The 19,437-nt window shown below is 38.1% G+C and overlaps 1 protein-coding gene across 1 annotated transcript in view; it reads left to right on the top strand.

The window, feature by feature from the left end:
* KCNK1 (potassium two pore domain channel subfamily K member 1) overlaps positions 1–16,324 on the top strand; it is a 32,779-nt gene extending 16,455 nt beyond the window's left edge. Inside the window, exons 2-3 of the mRNA XM_079297980.1 lie at positions 10,247–10,642; positions 13,546–16,324. Coding sequence (XP_079154106.1) covers positions 10,247–10,642; positions 13,546–13,805 — 656 coding nt within the window. The 3' untranslated portion in view covers positions 13,806–16,324. The remainder of the gene's footprint in view (positions 1–10,246; positions 10,643–13,545) is intronic.
* Positions 16,325–19,437: the final 3,113 nt, after the last annotated feature.

Genomic DNA, 19,437 nt, shown 5'->3' with positions numbered 1-19,437 from the left:
CTTATTGAGCTATGATGGAAATTGAGAAATGATATGTGAAAGTCTTTCCTCCCAAAAATCTAGAGGGACCCCCATCAGGGAAGTGTGAGGAGCTGTGATATTAAGCCAGTCTGGCACAGCTCTGCTGTGGAATACCAGTAGAGGAGCTGATGCCAGGGAAGTATTGAATTCAAATTCTGAAAGCAGCTGAAGTCTGCCATATTTCTTGACCCTGTGCTTGGGTTCAGATCAAAAGTGCACTACAGATAATTCCAGCTTCCTGCTTTGGTTCACACTCGTAGAGCAGTTTTGGACCATATGGACTGGACTTCTTTCTAATTAAACAACCTGAAGTAGTGGTGAGTACCTCAGCTATTACTGGGCATCCAGTCTTTGTGAACAGAGTAGAGCAAATCTGAAGTAAATCCTGGCTTCCCTAAATATGTTTGAATTCAGGTACATGCTACCAAGTATTCCACACTATGGATCAGCACTTGCTGTGCTATAATACTAATGTAAACAAGGTGACCATGCAATTTTTTGGTTCCATGTATTTTTTCCCTGTGGCTGTACTTTGCATTCTAATGGTTAAAATAATTATTTTGGGGCAGAAATTGGCAGTTATCTGATCTCTTAAGTAATATTATCAAATGCTACTTTTTTTCATGACATTCAAATACAAGATCTAAGCTCCTATTGCAACCAAACTATTTTAATGTTTTAAAGTTCTGCTCACAAGCCCAACACAAAAACATGTTTTTTCATAATGGCATCTTACAATTTCTCCTGCTGCCTTGGTGGTATGTGAAGAGTATAAAAAATTATCATGTTTTGAATAGTAAATTACTGCCTATAAATATGTAGTGTCCAGGAATCCTCCTACAGTGACTGGAGATTATTTCTTGCTGATTTAAATGATAACAAGATATTTGCACTACTTCATGTTTTTCCAGTCAAATTTGAGTGAAAAATGTCTTTAACTTGCATTTTTATATTAATCTTTGTGGATCATGAGAGCTCTAACTCTGAAGCAGAGCAAAGCTTTCTTTATCAGTCTTCAAGAATGTGTGCTTTTTCCAGTTTAAAAGTCGTGTTTATCATTTGATCTCTGCATGACAGAAAATATAATAATAATTAATAATAATTTATAATAAAGTATGACAGAATTTAAAGAAAGAAATACATTTAAAATTATTTGTGCTTTATTGTCACTTTGCCTGAGTATAAAAGATGACAACAGTTTCTCCTGCTGCATTATTGGTACAGAAAAAATGTGGAATTAGAAAGACATGCCCAGGCCACAGAACCAATATTGCCACCTTCTATACCTGCATATGTTTATATATGAAGGTGTACAGTAACATTAATATATTACAGGGTACAGAAATTTCTCCCTGAACAGCTGATTCTCCAGCATTAGCAGCTGGGTTGGAACAAAAGCAATAACCATCATAATGCATTTCCTAGCTGAGAAGAAAATATTCCCTGGAGATCATGGAAACTGGTTAATGGTAAGCATAAATAATGTAAGAATTTCTGTGCTATAATTTTGGAATTATGAAATGTTTTTTGGAACTTGAGAGTTCACAGGATCATTAAGCTGCAAAACAGAGCAGCATTTATCTCTCTAGAAAAATATAAATGGTCTTACAATAGCAAAAAGATACAGGACTGTTGTAAATAAATGGTTCTGTAATTTTTCTGTAGTTAAGAAAATTAATATATACATAATGCATGGCTTTATTCTGATCCTACTCATTTGACTAATTTGAAAAGACTTAATGCACTTTCAGTTTTCCTTGCATAATTAATGGGGCAGGAGAGCCAGATGGCAGAGAGGGCTAATGGTACCCTGGGCTGCACCAGGAGTGCTGCCAGCAGGCTCTGGAAGATGATCCTTCCCCTCTACTCAGCACGGGTGAGGCCACACCTGGAGGACTGGCTCCAGTTCTGCACCTCCCAATGCAAAAATATCCATGGAGCTATTGGAGAATCCATCCAAGAGCTACTGAGGTGAGGAAAGGACTGGAGCATCCCTCATGTGAGAGTTGGGAGACACTGGGACTGCTGAGCCTGGAGAGGAGAGGTTTTGTGGGGAGCTCACCAATGGATATGGTTACCTGAAAGGGCAGGTTAGGGAGTGATGCTGCAGGTGGCATATGGATGCTGCTGTGTTGCACACTGCCTCTCTCACATCATTCTTTCAACCTTTCCATTCGTGTTCACTGGCTGGCTAGTACTTTTTTACTTAAGGTGGACATTTTGAGGGCAAGGAAATATTTTCATTCTGCTTTGGTAGTAAGTATTACTTAACTGAAAAGAATCCAAACAGTAATGCTAAGTATTACAAATACTTTCACATCAATTTTAGTTTAGTTTTAAATATTTGTAATTTAAATTCTAAGAGCTTATTACATTTATTTAAAAATATTATATACACAAATTGTTTGCTAATTTTTAACATATATTTTATATGGGTAATTATTTTCCACCAGAAGTGTCTTCTGTTTAAAGGTCCTGGTCAATAAAATATTGTCTCTTCATGTAGGACTCCAGAGAAGTCAGAGTTGGGATGGGCCTATTGCAGGCTGGCTTTTCAGAGGACTAAGAATATACTCAGTGGGATATTGGAAGCTTTACTTTATTACTTCAGCTTTATCACTGCTTTTGCTTCCAGCCTAATATTTTTGATGTTTTTTATTACTATTATGATCACCATGATTTCTGAATGATGATGTTTTGCACGTCCATACAAAGTAAACCCATTTTCACACCGGTTATTTAAGCTGACACAGAATGCATAAGAATGGGAAGTGAACATCAAATTTTGCTAGCATTGGTACAAATCCACTGGCAGTTTAAACAATACCAAATACAAGACTGTAGAGCAAGCTGTTCTTCATATAAATATGAATAAAGTGTGAAAATATCTCTTGTCCTCATACAAACATTTTCCCCAGTTTGTTTTGTTAGTGTCCCCTTTTCCCAGCATCTGTGGATGCAGTTTCTTTGGGCATGTGAAATATTGCTTCTTGTGCAGGAGCAGACAAGGCAGATTTTGAATGCCTTGCAAGATAAAAATGTTCTGACATACAGCTGTTCTGATAGAAATTGATTTTGAACCTGGCTTTGACCATAGAAGCGAACATATCCATGCCTTGTTTCTTTGGTTTAGATATTTCTGACAGTCAGCCAAATTGCTCATGTGAGTGTTTATTTATTATTTAGTATTTATTACTAAACCGACTGTGTTAAAAACCATTTCAGCTTTCCTTGGTGCAGCAGGTGAAATTTGTGAGCTGATTATATGAACATGGTCCTTTCCAGGGAAAGTCCAAACCTAGCTGGCAGGACACTGATTCAGAGGAATTAGCAGTCTTTGGCTTTCCTAACTAGTGGCAGCAGAGAACAGTCCCAGAAGGAATCAAAATCACATAGGAGATGTATGTAAATCAGTGTGTGGGAATCTCTTTGGGGTTTTGTTTGGGTGGTTGATTGGTTGGTACTTTTGAAAGAAGTCCCTTGACTCTAGATTCTATTCTGAGGCATGAAAAGGTGAGATATTGCTGTGAAGATCTAATCTTCATGGTTACATTAAATATAGTTTTACTACTTTTATTCTAGTGAGGTTTGAAAGGTACATTATTATTGAAGAGAGTTGGATCAGCACCATACTAAATCACCTCAGCTTGAAGTCTGAATCACATTTAAGTCACCTTTACTGGTGCTCTGTGAGAATGAACCTAATGGCTGTTTTCTTTAGTGGCAAAACTGGTTTAAGAGGTTTCTGCCACACCCTTCATCACACCTCTAATTGTGCCAGTGCAAGTCTTTGAGGGCTGCATAGTAAGCTTTTATTAGTGAAATGGACTAGATTTCAAACAAATCTCCTCATCATTCTTCGCTTCGCTTTGCTTCGCTTCTCTCTCAGATTATTTTATCAATTTAGTTTACAGCATCTCTTCCTCTTCACTCTTCTAATGCACACAAAATCAGTTACATTAAATCAACTGAGGAGGTAGCAAAATGCAATTTCAAAATGGATTTCCTCTGCTTGAAAATGCCTGTCACAGTGGAATTTTTCCACCCCATTTCTGCAGTATAGGGTGGCGTATTTCAGCCTGACTGGAAATCCAAGTTCTCTGATTTGTTTAGCAAAGCAGCATTAGGGAACTTTTCCAAAGTGTTCAACAATGAAATTCATCTTTATTCATAACACTGGATCTCAAACAATTTTCTTGTACTACAAAGGAAGAGCATAGCAGCAACCAAGGTGATCTCTCTTACTGTACAGATCTACCATCACCTGACATTTCTTTTTTTTTTCTTGGAAGATAATAGACCAGTTCTGAAAAAGGATGTATTTCACTTTTAAACACAGTGGAAAATGTCAAAGGCTTATAAAAAGTCTAGAAATTATGTAAATATTATCATTGACCATCTTCATCATACTTTAGTGAGTCATAATATGCTTGGGATGAATTAAATGTTTTTACATAACTTAAAAATACATAGTACGTGATACACTTAATTTATTGGGGCATTTTGAGATTATGAGCTGACTTAAAGGTCTGACTTCTCTTCAAGGACACTGACTCAGATCAGCAAAGGGATGAGCACACGTGCTGTGATGCTGAATGGTGTGATCCTGCCATCTGAATCTGTGTGTTGTGGAGGACACTGGATGTGCTGAACAAAACCCTCTCCATGCCCTGAGAATCTCAGGGTGCTGCACAGGTCACCTGGGGCCAGAGGGAGGTGTGGCTTGACAAAACTTGTCCTAGAAGGAATATTACCTCTAAACTATGAATAGACAATGGAAGAGAGAGTCAGTGCTGCAGCCTGGACACAATTGCCAGGCTTCATCCCCATAGCCTGGGAGAGAGAGGCTGGCTGGGGGAGGCTTCCTCAGGGCTTCCTGTAGCCCTTCTGTAGCACTTCTTGCCTGTCACTTGCCTCACTTGATGTCAGATCCATCTCCACCATTCAAACATCCACTCTTTGAGGCATCATCTGTGGATTTGTGTGGAAGTCTAGGCTGGGTTATTACTGCACAGAACCATGGCACCTCTGCACTCTGGCACTAAATGCTCAGTTCAGGGTCCTGAAAGACCTGTAAGGCAGCCACTGCCTCTTAAGACAGAGAAGGACTCATTAATGAGCTGCAGGAGAGGCTGAACTGGAGAGACAAAGCAGTGATGATACACAACTTCTTAGGTTGGTCAAAGCAGTGTCTGAGGGAAGAAAGGGAAAAACACCCATTGCCAACCATTGCCAAGCTAACAGAGGACAGAAGAGTGGGAAATCCTCAAAGGAAATGCTGGGTTTGGCACAGGCTGTTATGAATTGGACATTGTTGGAAGCTACCTAGACACTCTGGAAAACAAAGTCTGATGGCGTATATAAAGATGGAGGGAGAAAATATATCTTACCTGGAATATAATGGCCAATTCTATGTATTTATCTACAAAGAGATCTAACAGGAACAATTAGTCACAGCTAAGGCAGAAGATAAAATAACTGAAAGAGAGACTTGCACAAGAGGGGTACAACCCACTGAGGGGTGTAGCAAAGTCTTGACTGAGACTTTCTAGAAGATGTAAGAGCAGAAAAACTAACTTGAAGCACAGCAAGGGATTTTTTTTTTTATTGAGCACATCATTGACGTATATAACTCAGCACCAAAGTAAATGTAAAAAGATTTCAGTATTTTAAATTACTTTAAAAAAAAGAACAGTTTTGTATGTACACTGTCACTTTTGTGGCAACCTTCAGAATTACATCAGAAATGATAAAAACATTTTCTATATTTATGTAAGTGTATAATAGTAGAAATACTCCAAGTAATAAGAGAGCAAATTACTTTTAAGGAAAAAATCCCCACATATGAACAGAACAGAAACACAACTGTCAATATCTTGTGGGGTTTTACTCTTTGTGTAATCAATCCAGTATTGTCTATCTCAAGACATTGAGCTAGATGGATCATTGATCTTATTTCATTTGGCAAATTCTGCTGGTCTTGTATGCATTCTTTTCCATTATTTCTTTTTTGAAGGAATAGGACCCCTAAAGTATGAATAGACAATAGAAGGGATTTTTTTTAGTGATATCCTTTATCTCTAGTGCTGCTGTGAGTAGCAGTGCTTGGAGAGGTTATCTAAGGGTTTGATTTTTCAAAGGTCAGTGCTTTTAAATGGATGATTGTTATTTGATATTTTCATTATACAATATGAAAATATAGCATTCAATAAATATTTGGGTCTTTTTATAATCAGTAATACAGTTTCAGACAGGCTGCATTGATGGAATAGGACCTCTAAAGTATGAATAGACAATAGAAGGGATTCTTTTTTGAGTGATATCCTTTATCTCTAGTGCCACTGAGTAGCAGTGCTTGGACAGGTTATCTAAGGGTTTGATTTTTTAAAGGTCAGTGCTTTTAAATGGGTGATTGTTATTTGATATTTTCATTATACAATATGAAAATATAACATTCAATAAATCCTGTTTTTTTCATAATCAGTAGTACAGTTTCAGACAGGCTGCATTGATGATTAAATTCTGGTCACCCATAGCAAATACCCTTGACAGAATAAAAAAATACCTTCATAAGTAGTGCTGTTCTGTTGAGCATCCTTTTCTCATAGCAAAAATAATACCTTAGGATTGCAACTGTAATGCCTCTGATCATGGTTGTTTCCACTCAAAAAGGGGAATGGGCACACACACCTCCCTGAAGAGGGCACAGTACAAAGCACAAACAGGTGCAGGAGCAATGGTTGGAGGCAATGGAGCACAAGTGTCTGTAATTTCCTCTCTTTTAAAGTGTGGCTGTTGGCTTGGGGTGTTTTAATGATTTTTGTACTGTGATAACTAAGATTATAGGCAATTTTCTTGATAGGTAAGATTGTAAAGAAAAATTACATAAAGCAGTTGCACACTGGGAAAAAGTAGGAATCTTTTTCTTCCCCACTTGCCATAGCCTTATAAATTGTGACTATTTCAGCTTAGGATTTTCCATATCATCATTCCCAAGCAGTGACTCTCTTTCCCAAGCACTGATCAGACAGTTGCTTTTGGAAGATGTCATTTTACTGCTGCTGATTGAGTGGAGCATGTATTCTCTCCTCAGTCTGAAACTGTCAATGCTCTTTAGTGTGATAGTTCCTGTAATTGGAAGGAGCTGGAGAGCAGTGTTCTTCCAGACTCACTTCCTCTGAGGTGCATACTGTGTAGCAGTAATTTCTGCCCTTCAGAAAGAATTATGAGAATGGTATCAGAGAAGTAACAGAATCCTTGTCAGATCCAAGAAATGAGTTTATTACTGCCTGGATTAGCACAGAGGTTGGAATTAAACCACCATCAAGCTGCTCTGTGTGTAATGATCTGACAAATGTGTCTGATACTGTTGTTTGTATGTATGCTACAGATATTTGTGTTCAAATTTATTCATTGTACAGTGCAAACACATGTTAATTCAGGTACCTAGAGTTTGCAAGGCACTTTCTAGGTCTGCAAGCTCAGTTTCTGCTTGTAATGTATAGCTTCATTATCCTGCACCATCCACAAAGTTACCAAGCTTCATACCTTTACCAGGCTCCATTTTAACATAGGTGTTTGGGGTTTTTTTCACCAGTTCTGGAAATGGGTGATTGCTCCAAAACTCTTCTCTGAAGTTTAAAATCCTTTTTCTTATTTCTAGACTAAATGTATTCATGTTATACCAAAGCTTTTTTTTTTTTTTTTTTTTTTTTTCCTTGGTGGTACTATTATATATCTTTATCTAAAGCATTTATATTTGGTGGTACTTGTATGCTGATGCATTAACAGGGAGATGCTCCATCACTTTTCAATGTCCATTCACTTGTGCCTAGAAAGCCAACCCTTTATCTTCCCCTTATTTAAAAAAATCTCTATTCCTGTGCTGGTTTCAGTAACATTTTTCTGCTCTTCTTCCAATATGCTTGCATTCTTTAAGCATGGATATACAGAATGAGGTAGGTTATTCCAAATGAGGTCTGATCTGCAGCTTATTTAAATAACATACCCATAGTTCTGCTTTATTGAAGACACCTTGATGTGGTAGAGCAGTGCAGCTGCCTTTTTTGTGTTTGTGTCACATGGATCAGTTTTAACTATCCTATGATATACCCACAACACTCTTTTTGTCTGCCAAACTTGCAGTTGCAAGCTTGTCTCACAAATGATTTTCAGGAAAACTAAGTAACTGGTACTTGCATGGATGTGAGGTATGTAAAGGGAGCAAACAGAGTAGGAGAAATGGTTAGTTCTTGAAGGAATGGTTTGTTCATTCCCCTCAGGATTGTCACAGGTGGTGTTCCTTGCAGATCTGTGCTGTTTGACTTATTCCTAAATCACCTGGAAGAGGGAAGCAACTAAGTTTACTAAAAATACAATGTTAATTAAGGAAGTAAGGAAGGTGGAAGAGCCCCATGGCACCCGAGCAGTAAAGTGTTACTTGAAAATGAGTGTGGATAAAATCATGCTCAGTCGTGGTTTCAAACATTAAGTGATGGGATATGCCCTGGTGGATACAAGATCCAAGAGTTCTGATAGACTGGGCCAAGAAAGCATCAGCTTGGTGGTAGTCAGAAATGCCAGTCAAATCTCCAGTGTTATAAGGCACAGAGTAGAACACTTCTCTACAATTTCATGAATCTGATTGAGCTGCTCTGTGCAGTTTTGATCCTCTTATCTCAAAGCAGATAAAGCAAACATAAGGTGAGCAGGAAAAAAAAGCCATTAAGTAATACGATTTACCAGGACTCAAAAGACTGAGCTTGGGTAAATTATTCATAATATCATTAAAATTCAAGTACAACTGAAATTCCCTGTTGGGTTAGCTAACACAGAGAAATTATACCTCATGTGTTTCTTCTACAAGACTTTGTACATTGTAGTGATAAGACATTTTGTCAGCCTCTCATTGTCTGGAAGTGTCTTTATGCATCTTAAGAAAAGGAAATGTTATTTTTTATTTACTCCTCTGGAAAACTTAAAAAGCAATGATTATATTATTAAATCCATCAAAGTAGAGAAGAAATCTCTTTTGTTCATATAAAACTTGAAGGGACTTGCAGAACAGCCAGTTTCACAGGAGAGCAGGTAGACAGTCCCCAGGAGCCTCATGTAATGTCTGCCCAGTCTAGTGCAGCACTGGGCAGACTGGGGAGGTACAAACTGAGTCCAGTTCTGAAATCAGAAGCAGCATAACCCTGAATTGTCTGGGTGTTCTGCCTGGACTGCTCAAGATAGCTAGTTGCAGTAGGTCTGGAAAATGCCTTACTGTACAGCAGTAATATAACCCAAATGAGCTGGCTGATCTGGGGCATTTCCTTTTCCTAGCTGCAATGAAAACAAAACAAAATACTTTCTTTTCATTTTTTTTTTTTTTCTTTTTGGCAAACAGAAGAAAGCATTCTTGGTTTATGCTGGATTTACTGTTCCTTTCTGTGGTCATGACTTACATTTAGAACCAAATGCTGTCTGTCAGTGTGCTTTGACAGCATAGCCACTTCCACTGGGTACAAGTACAATTGCACAGGATTGTGACATAAGGATGGATGGCTGTGATCAGCCACTACACCATTGTGTACTCTGCATTCGTCACTATTCATCCTTCTGGTGTGTAAATGATGAGGCAAAAATCTAGCCACAGTGGCTATATCCTTGGAGTTTTGCTGTGAAAAATGTTTGTTCTGCTTTTAGATATCTTTGATGGATTATAATCTGTTGGAAGCGTGGAATTAAATAGCTTGGAATGTCTATGATAGTATTTCTATGTAGTTTAATTGATTTTCACAAAAGGGATTAGAGTGTGTTATGTAGATGTAGGAACACTTTTCTGAAGTATATATTATTTCAGTTTATAGGGTGGGTAGAGAAGTTACATCACTTTGTAAAACTAAATAAAAAGCTCAGCAGGAAAACCCAGAATCAAATACAAATTTCCTGACATAAACTTCCAGTCCTGACTAGGCCTTTCTTCCTTCTCTGAAACAAGCATTTATACAATGATGTTCACAATGCTGAAATATAAAAATATTTGGGTTTGCTTGCTCATGGCTAGTACTGAGTTTTGTTTGCCTGCTTAAAACAGACCTTTGAACAGCGTTTGTCAAGAGTAGCAGAATTCAGAATCATTGTTAGTGTAGTTTATTCTTCTCACTTGATATAGGCAATATCAGAGTGTCACCTGATCTCTAGCTGTAACTCAGCCCATGGCTGCTGTGCTTTGTTGCAGGTTATGGGCACACAGTGCCTCTCTCTGATGGGGGAAAGGCTTTCTGCATCATCTACTCGGTCATTGGGATCCCGTTCACGCTGCTGTTCCTGACGGCCGTGGTGCAGCGCATCATCGTGCACGTCACCCGGCGGCCGGTGCTGTACTTCCACATCCGCTGGGGCTTCTCCAAGCAGCTCGTTGCAATCATCCATGCCATGATCCTCGGGTTTATTGCTGTCTCCTGCTTCTTCCTAATCCCAGCAGCAATATTTTCTGTCCTGGAAGATGACTGGAATTTTTTGGAGTCTTTTTATTTTTGTTTCATTTCCCTGAGCACCATTGGCCTCGGAGACTATGTGCCAGGAGAAGGCTACAATCAAAAATTTCGAGAGCTGTATAAAATTGGAATTACGTGTAAGTGCCAAACAAACCAGATAAGTAAAAGGCATTATATATATATATATATATATATATATATATATATATATATATATATATAGAAAAAATCAACATCTAACTGACCATCAGACTTCTCCTGTCCATTCTATGAATGGTGATCATTTGTCAGCTATCAAACATGGCATTAATTTAGGTAGCTCTGTAAAGAGTAAGCTGTTAAGTAAGGTCAGTTTTCTTAGTTAAGAAAGGAAAAGCTAAAACTAGAATTCCATTATTCTAACCACAGCTATTTACTCTCTAATAATAGAAAAAAAAAATCCCTCATGTAACTGTTATGGAAATGGTTAAGAGCATCTTGGGCTAACATTTCAGTGCATCACAGAGCCAAGATGATCTGTGTAACCTAAGGTCATCCTATAAGATTAGATGACAGGTGGACAGAGATGAATCAAGAAACCATGGAAAATGGGGCTGAATAGCAAAGTTTCTGACTCTAGTAACAGAAGGTAGCTGAAGCTGGCACTGGTACATACCAACTGTCAAAGACAGACAAGTAGACTGATATGTTAGAAAGCAAGACCATGAATGCTAAATTTAAATTGTTTCATTGTATTTGACACAGAAGAAATGATGGTGATCAGTGATTTTAAGAAAGTGAAGTTTTTTAAGAAGAAATTTACCTTTATGTTGGTATTCTGAGTAATGGATGCTTGAGGGCAATACTTTTCAGCAACAGTATTTTGAAACATTGCGGTTTCTCATACAGCTTCAACCTGAGCCGTCTTTGGGCTGTCAGTTAAAAGATCTGAACAGCCAAAGTTAACCTTTCCTGTCAGGTCCATTTCTTAGGCTGGTCTGCATTTGACTGTGCCTCTGTGCATGATCCAGCAATCATAATGTAGGCAAAGAGTCTGTTAACTCGGTTTTGTACTTTACCTGAAGAGAGGTTTTTTCATTCCTTGAAGCAGGGCCTTGAACTATCCAACAGAACACTTTGTTTTATTATCCTGCTTGGCCTGTTGCCATTGCAGATTTCCTCCTCACCCTGTCATGTTTATCTTATGAATGGTAGCTTTTAATTATTAACCTGCTGATCTGCAGTGTTGATTTGGGGATGCTAAGTGGTGAAGTGAATGGAAAGTCACACATAGCAAAGGCCTTGTTACAGACTTGCTGTTCTGAAAAAAACATGGCTCAGATTAAAGCTTTTTCAAGCTGCAGAACAATTAGGAAATAAATTGCAGGAAATACTAAAAGGAAAAAGTAGCTTTTAGGCAAAGTTATGACCTTAGAATACCTAATTTTAATAGGTTTTAAGTTTTTAAGTTTAAAATTACTGTTTTTACTTTCACATGAACAATTCAAGGGACCAAATAAAATGTTTTCTCCTGAACCTAAATTTTCTATAAAATAAATTGGACTTCTGCATTAGAAAATGCTTAATGAGTACTTTAGGCCTTTCAAGAATTTTTAGAAGAACACAAATCCCATTCTAAATCAAGTGGCAATCAACTGGACTGAGTTTCAGAGATAATTACAAATTCTCAGTGCAGATTTATAGATGCTTTTAAATTGATACAGCTTTGTCAGTTCTTGCTTGTGTTAATGCATAGCTCCCATTTGATGTTGTGATATAAAGCTTAAAAACATTTAATAAATTTTAGCTGTAGTGCTGATTTAGATGAGTATTTAGTATTACAAAATTGATTAATGGTACTCCTGGAAGGAAAAGGAGAGTGTTCCTGCTAGTGAATAATCTGTAACTAAGGTGAGATATTTATGCCTTTAGGTAACAGAACAGTGACCATATGGAAATTATAATCATTAATCTGTGTTGATTTTTCAGCACACTTAATGTTCAGCCCTTGGATGAGTGCGTTCTGCTAATAGTTACACGCTCAGCGTCTGCTTGATTTACCTCATTGAAATGATGAAATAACTAAGTAGTCATGCTCCTCATTGAATTCTAATGATCAGAAGTAGGGATCTAATGAAACATTGAGATTAATAAATATTCATTTTAACACCTTCCTTTAAACTATACACTTATATATTTGGAGAGGATAAAAAACAGAGCAAATTGTGCTGCTGTTCATGATCTCCATTTCCAGAAGTCTCAGACTATGAGAGCTGACTATTACCTCTAAAAATAAGTCAGACAGTACACAGTTAAAGTAATTTGTAATATATTTTAGATAACACTTACAGGTTTTGGGTAATCTCTGTACCTTAGTAAAATATTGCAAATATCCCCAAAACATGGAGTAACTATGTCAGGTTTTTCAAATTCCAGGAGTAATTTTACACTAATCTCTCATTTTAGTTTTGTTAGATTTGTACATGTTTCTAGTTGCTTTGTTTTTCCAGGTAATTCAGGGTGTTGTATGTCTAATAATTTTAGAGGAAAATAATTTCAAAGTTTTCATGGAATACTAAGTGATTTGTCCTGCTAAACTGATACAAATAACCAATGATCATAATTAACTCCCATATTTTTACTTCTGCTTGTAATATGTAGGAGTGTTGTGGTAAAATTTAGTTTTCCATCTTTTGATCAAAATCTTTTGAAGGGCACTTAATAGTGGAAGTCATAAGTGAGTAGGGAAGTGTGCATGTGGTAAATTTTAATATTCTGGGTTTTTTTAATACCTTTACACATTGTTTTTCTTACACAGTTGTAACAGAATTGAACAAGTGGCATTACTTTTTCTGTTAAAGTGGGGTCTTGCTGGTTTTAGAATTAAAAAGGAGAAAAACAAAGATATCACAGTTCAAAGCTCTGGAATAATGCCATAAAGAAAATGAACATACTAGTCAGAGATGACAGGGTTGAGAAAAGTCACAGGCTCAGAACTGATCCAGCCCTACCTGGTTTGCTAATAATTAATTTTCTTTTTTTTTTGTTTGTTTGCACTCAGGTTATCTGTTGTTGGGCCTTATCGCAATGTTGGTAGTTCTTGAGACTTTCTGTGAACTCCATGAGCTCAAAAAGTTCAGGAAGTTGTTTTATGTGAAGAAGGACAAGGAGGAGGACCAAGTGCATATAATGGAACATGACCAGCTCTCCTTCTCTTCCATCTCAGACCAAGCAGCCTCCATGAAGGACGATCAGAAGGCAAATGAGCCTTTTGTGAATTCCCAGTCCCCAACTTCCAATGACAGCTCTCTAAACAATTAATACACGGGTATCCATGCCAGTGTTTTGGTGCATTTATGCTACTTACCATAAGAAATAGAAAGCCTCATATTTTTTTTCTCAAAATATAAAAGCTGGATCTGTGCTACTTTAACAGGGATTCATCACTTCTGAAGTAGAAAAGACATTTGGGAAAAATGTGGGAGCCACCCTGGGAAAAGGGAATAAATATAAGATGTGGCTGAGAACATAAGGCCATTTTGGTTGAGGGATAAGGATTTAGGTGTACCACAATCAGAGATGCCAGAGAGAAAGGCTTGCATAAGCAACTTCATTGAACATCTTTAAGAGACTAGGCCTTCACTGACATCTGGCTCATTGAGTTGCACGCCCCATCTTGCAGCTGGTTTTGACAGCAGGGATGTGCACTTCTGATAGTCACAGTTTTAATCAAATTAAAGTTAGCATCTTAATCTGGAAAACATTTTCAGAGCAATATCTCTAGATGTGGTGGAGGGGGGAATATCTAGGTCATTCCTCTATTACCCAGTAACTTGCAGGTGCAAAAGATAATTCTAGCACAGCAAAACCAAGATGGAAGTCCCTCCTTTGCCCGTGCCATTTACATCTGAATTTCCTACTTCCTTAACAGGTCCTTTAATCACCAGGAAAATGTTGTGCTGGAGAGAGTGTGCCTTGAGTCTTCCATGCTGTTTGTTTTTTGTATGAAACACTTTTCTGAGAGGTAGAAAAAGCAATTCAAAATTCTAGATAAGGTGAGATGCTAGGGAAGGAAAGACCAGATGCATTTCAGTCTTCTGAAATGGACAGGGGTGGGTATGTAGCTGCATAGAATGGAATGAAAATGAGTTAGCATATGCCACACATGACTGTGCCAGTCATGTGCTTATGGCATTTTCTAATAGGTGGTTGGAATCTGTTCAGCAGAGGATTCGGTGCTGTTCCTCCCACAGTCCAGCCCAGCGTGCGCTCTGCTGAGGAGGAACAGACACAGCATCACCTTTGAACATGGCTCCTATTTCTTCTTTTGCTTTTCTAAATGCTACTCAGAGCACTTTGGAGGAGAAGGGAATGTTTCAGGGCAAAATGATTTTTCAGTTTTTCATATGGCAAGAAAAAAGGAAAAACGTCACATTTGGTTCGGATGGAACCGAATTTTTTTCCCCTTGGGAAAAGTCACTAAAAAGTCAAGATCTCGCTCGACTTCTGAAGCTGGAACCTCTTTGGCTGCAATAGGAGAGGTGTTTTAGTCCAGCTACCAGTCACTGTGCAGAATGCAGGGATCTCAGAGTGAATTTCAGTGAGCATGAGACGAGATTTAAGTGGTTGTAGTACTTTCTCTTCTGGCCTTAAGAATCTTACGATAGGGGAATCTTGACAATGCTTTGCAATGAACAAAAGATCTGGAGCACAAATAGCCATATTAGGACAGCCTCCCACATAGGAACAGTGTAGAGGAGAGCCTTTTACCTGCAGTGCAAGCATGCCAGATTGCCTGTAATTTGGCTTTTAGTGTTTAGAGCTGAATAATAATTTACTGTAAAAGAAAAAAAAATGCAGTGTGTCTAGATTTAGCGCACGTGGGAAAAATACTTGAAAGTAAATAACCCAAAATATACTGTGTTTGAGCTTAATTATAGCTAGCATCAAACAAATTTTTATATTTTACTGGAAAACTTTATGGTTAAATCAGCTGAAAGTCTTCAATTGAAATTTATATTTATAGAAAATCAGAACTAAAGGTTTTGGTTGTTTTGTGTTTTATAGATTAGGTGAGAGCATATTGTGTTTGCATGTTCCCAGGAAAGTGGCTATTTTTATACTGCTTAGGTTAACACAGTTCTATTTATAATGAATGTTAACCAATATATATGTACATATATACATAAATATATTTATATACTGTACATATATCATAAATCACCAGAGTCTAACAGATTTAGGAATGGCATTTTAGATAATTTTTCCCCTAGTCTCCTCTTTATACAGTCAATATTTGAAAACGATGGCATTAAAATGACACTGACATAAAATTAGAGTACTGTACTATAAGAAACATTTATACTATTTTTTCCAGTGGAACTTTATTGATTGTTTTCATTATCTTAAAATTCAAGATTTCTTTTGATTTCCTTGTTATGTTAAGCTCTAAAGGATATGCACAGATGTTAAATTATGTACAAAGTTACTTTTGCAGCGTGTACACAATTGCAAAATGTAGACACGTGAAATGAAAGCACAGAATTCAAAGCAGAAGCGATAAACTAAGCAGTATACTGTGATTGTAGGTGAATATTTGTTATTTTAAACTTAAATAAAAAGTCTGGCTTTTGCCTGCCTGCACTATGAAGTGGGAGTATTTTCTTTAGTGGCGTGTGTGCCTTGAAGAAATCCTGTTTGTGCATCCTTTAGTTAGCTTTCCTCAGCTCAAGGAGGCTCTATTAATGTCACTGTTGTACCTAAACTTGATATAATTGTGGCTTAGTATTGTGCTGGTTATTTCTTAAAAAAACAAAAAAACAAAAAAAAGAGAAGAGCAATCTAACGTATGTTTGGTTTTGTTTCAGATGCTGACTGATTGATTATGGCAAATAAAAAATACTGACATAGCATTTATCATGTCCTTATGAGGCAGCTGCTCCAATATTTGAGAAGCCTGAAAAACTGACAATAATAGCCCTCATTTCATACAGCTTTTACATCTTCTCATGAGGCCAGCATATAAGATGAGTTAAAACTGGAATCCAGATCAGAAGGAAAAAGATTATCATGCAAGTACTTCAGTATAAAGCGCATCTCTCACCTAGAGGCAAATTATGAAGCAGGTGCATGTAAACCCAGATGGAGAACATGGCTCATAAAGTAATGGTGCTGAAAAAAAGTTGCAAGAGAAAGTGAGAAATGCAAGCAAATTACTTGTACACTTAAAAGAATTGCCTGGGTTCTGTCCTCACTCTCCTGTCTTCAGTTGTTCCAGGCATATATCCCATTAATAACTTTATTTCTGTGCTACAGCTGACATTTGCCATCTTCTCTTTGTCTGTCAGTCATTAAATATAAACTTGTTTTCTTGTTATTTTAAGGGAAAGAACAGGCAGGATATTCATTGTGTTGGAGGAAAAAAAAGTGGAAAAACCCACTTGAATTTTGATTTTGGAGCTGAGTGACAGCCATGTTGTCCTTAATTAACATGTTCTCTTCCTGAAGTTTCTTCCCAAGGTTCACCAGTGGCACATTGTGTGGGTGCTGAAGATTTGCTGGAGGTTGAAATGAGTTATTTTCTGAGCAGATAACTCCATAGACTGGGGCGGTTTGCAGCCCTAATGTCAGCACTACAAAACATCCCAATTGGATTTTATGTCAGAGGAGTTTCGTAAGACCAGCAGTTCTGGATTGCATTAAATATTTGTTTAGCCCAATGTTTTGTCTCTGGCAATGGCCAGGAGCAGTATGTGAACTTGTGTAAGGAAGGGGCAAGTGTATAGCAACCATTCCCTCGGATGTTCTTCTAGCTCCCAGCAGTGTGCAGCTCTGGATCCATGACAGTATATAGGAGGGATTGAAGGTCAATGCAGGTGTGGTGTGTGGAAGAGATTCTACACTGAGGTGCCTGCTCTCTGCTTTGGTCAGTGAGAGACTGTCCTGCATAGGATCAAATGGAGATTTCCCATAAAGCTGTTTCAAGTTAGATGCTTTGCAGTTAGCAGGTAACTTGAATGGGATGGGTTCTTGAAAAAGGGAAGGAGGGCGAAATACTTTTATGCACTGTTACTTGGGCAGTGCTGTCCTGCAGGTAGATAGGAGCTTGCACAGGACCTGTTTGCTAATGCCAAATCTTGAATCTCCACGTTAAAATTTGCTTTGTAAACAGTTGCCAGAAATGTAGTGAGATTGACCACAAGTTGCTAAAAATACTACTGCCCTAACATGATTCCATTATTATTCATTCTTCTAGATTTTGCTTTCTACTGAAGCAAAATAAAGTTACTGTAACGGGAAGCAGTGTTACACCAAGTGTGCACCAGTACAAGAGAGTTGGGTTTCTCTTCTCTGCACTACCATCTGTATTGCAGCATACATCAAAAAGCACCTAGGTAGCAAAAAAATTCTTGTTGTTTACGGTTTTGAACAGAAACCGTATTTTTGAGGTCCCAGATACTGCCTCTGCAAAGCTGTGTCTTGCTTAATGCACATTAGGTACATGGTGGATGTAATTTTAATGCCTACCATGTTAGTCTCATGGCTTCCTAAGTCATCATTCTACTTACTTTTAATCACAGGGTTCTTACTACAATTATCTGCAAAGGTCATCGTGTTGCCACTGAGTCTGAGGATTGTGATGCAGTTATTTTGCTGGTGATGATATAGGTTTGCCAGAGCTGTTGCCTTAGCTGATAACAAGATGATCTCACTTGTTGCAGCTGAGGCCAAATGACAGATTTAGCTAATGAGGAGGGACAGTGTGGCTGGGAGCAGGTGCACAGGCTGACAGCCAATGTCAAGGAAAAATCATCCTGGCAAACTGCAAAGTGACCACACAGTTTTCACTGGGCTTCATTGCCTGTCACTAGGAGTTAGAGGAAGGAAGAGCAAGGACATTGCCAAAAGTCATCTGAAATGAAGTTTAATGGAAGTAAGTTTTTCACCATTTATCTGTAGCTCTGTTACTTCAGTCACACCATATATTCTATGAATCAGGATAATGGTTTGGCATTTCCCCAGTGTAGATGGCTCCTGTGTCCCCTGAGGCAAGTTATGCTTGTTATCTTAACAAGTTTTTTCTGTGTTAAGTTTACTGAGTGTTCAGACCCATGAGCAGGAGCGTAGGTCAGTGTCCCTGCTGCAACTTTCCAAGGCCAAGTGTGGCTCAAGGCACTGCCTGTCCTTGGTTCAGCCTTTCATTTTGGTGCCTAGGCTGTCTGGAAAGACAAGAGTTTTAAGACACCTTAAAAAGTGAAAACCCCACTCTTTTGGGAGGCCCAAAACTCCCCAAATCCATTTGGTGCTTGTACGTATAGTGCGTATGTGCAAGTATTTGGAGTAGTGCATAGAACTGCTGCTTCTTTTCTCTATGCCTGGCTTTTTCTGAGACTGGCTGACCCCTTCTGAATTTCTCTTCATTTGGGAACATGGCTCATAGTATCCTCTGACTGTCCTTAAGCTCTCACTAGAACCTAGCTGGGCCACATCAACAGGTGGCAAGGTGGGATTCAGAGAGTAGAAAGGGACTTCATCCTAATGCATCTTTCAGCCCTAATGATGGGGACTAGGTGGAGGGACAGGAAAGTTCCATCCCTGCCCATTAGCTTTAGCTGCAGCCACCTCTTTATTTCCAAAACCATTTCCAATGTCTGGCACTGTATGATTCACTTGCCTGCACTGTGCATGTCAGCCAGTGCTCCTGCTAATGGTAACATAATGACATAAAAACTAATAGCTCATCTAGAAGAATTAAATTGTCCTATTTTTCTATCTGAGTGCATTGCTGCTTTGCTTATGAACATTAGACTGATTGAATCCTGGCCTGCAATATTATATCTGAACATATTATCCTACAACTGTAATGCTTCCATCTCAGTCCCACGTGGGCAAAAATAAATTCACATGTTTGCATAAACAGAAGACAGCAAACTGTAGTGCCAGTTTAAATCGG

Source organism: Erithacus rubecula (genome assembly GCF_903797595.1).
Source record: "Erithacus rubecula genome assembly, chromosome: 2".
Classification (NCBI taxonomy): domain Eukaryota; kingdom Metazoa; phylum Chordata; class Aves; order Passeriformes; family Muscicapidae; genus Erithacus; species Erithacus rubecula.
This window is presented reverse-complemented; position numbering and strand designations above follow the sequence as displayed.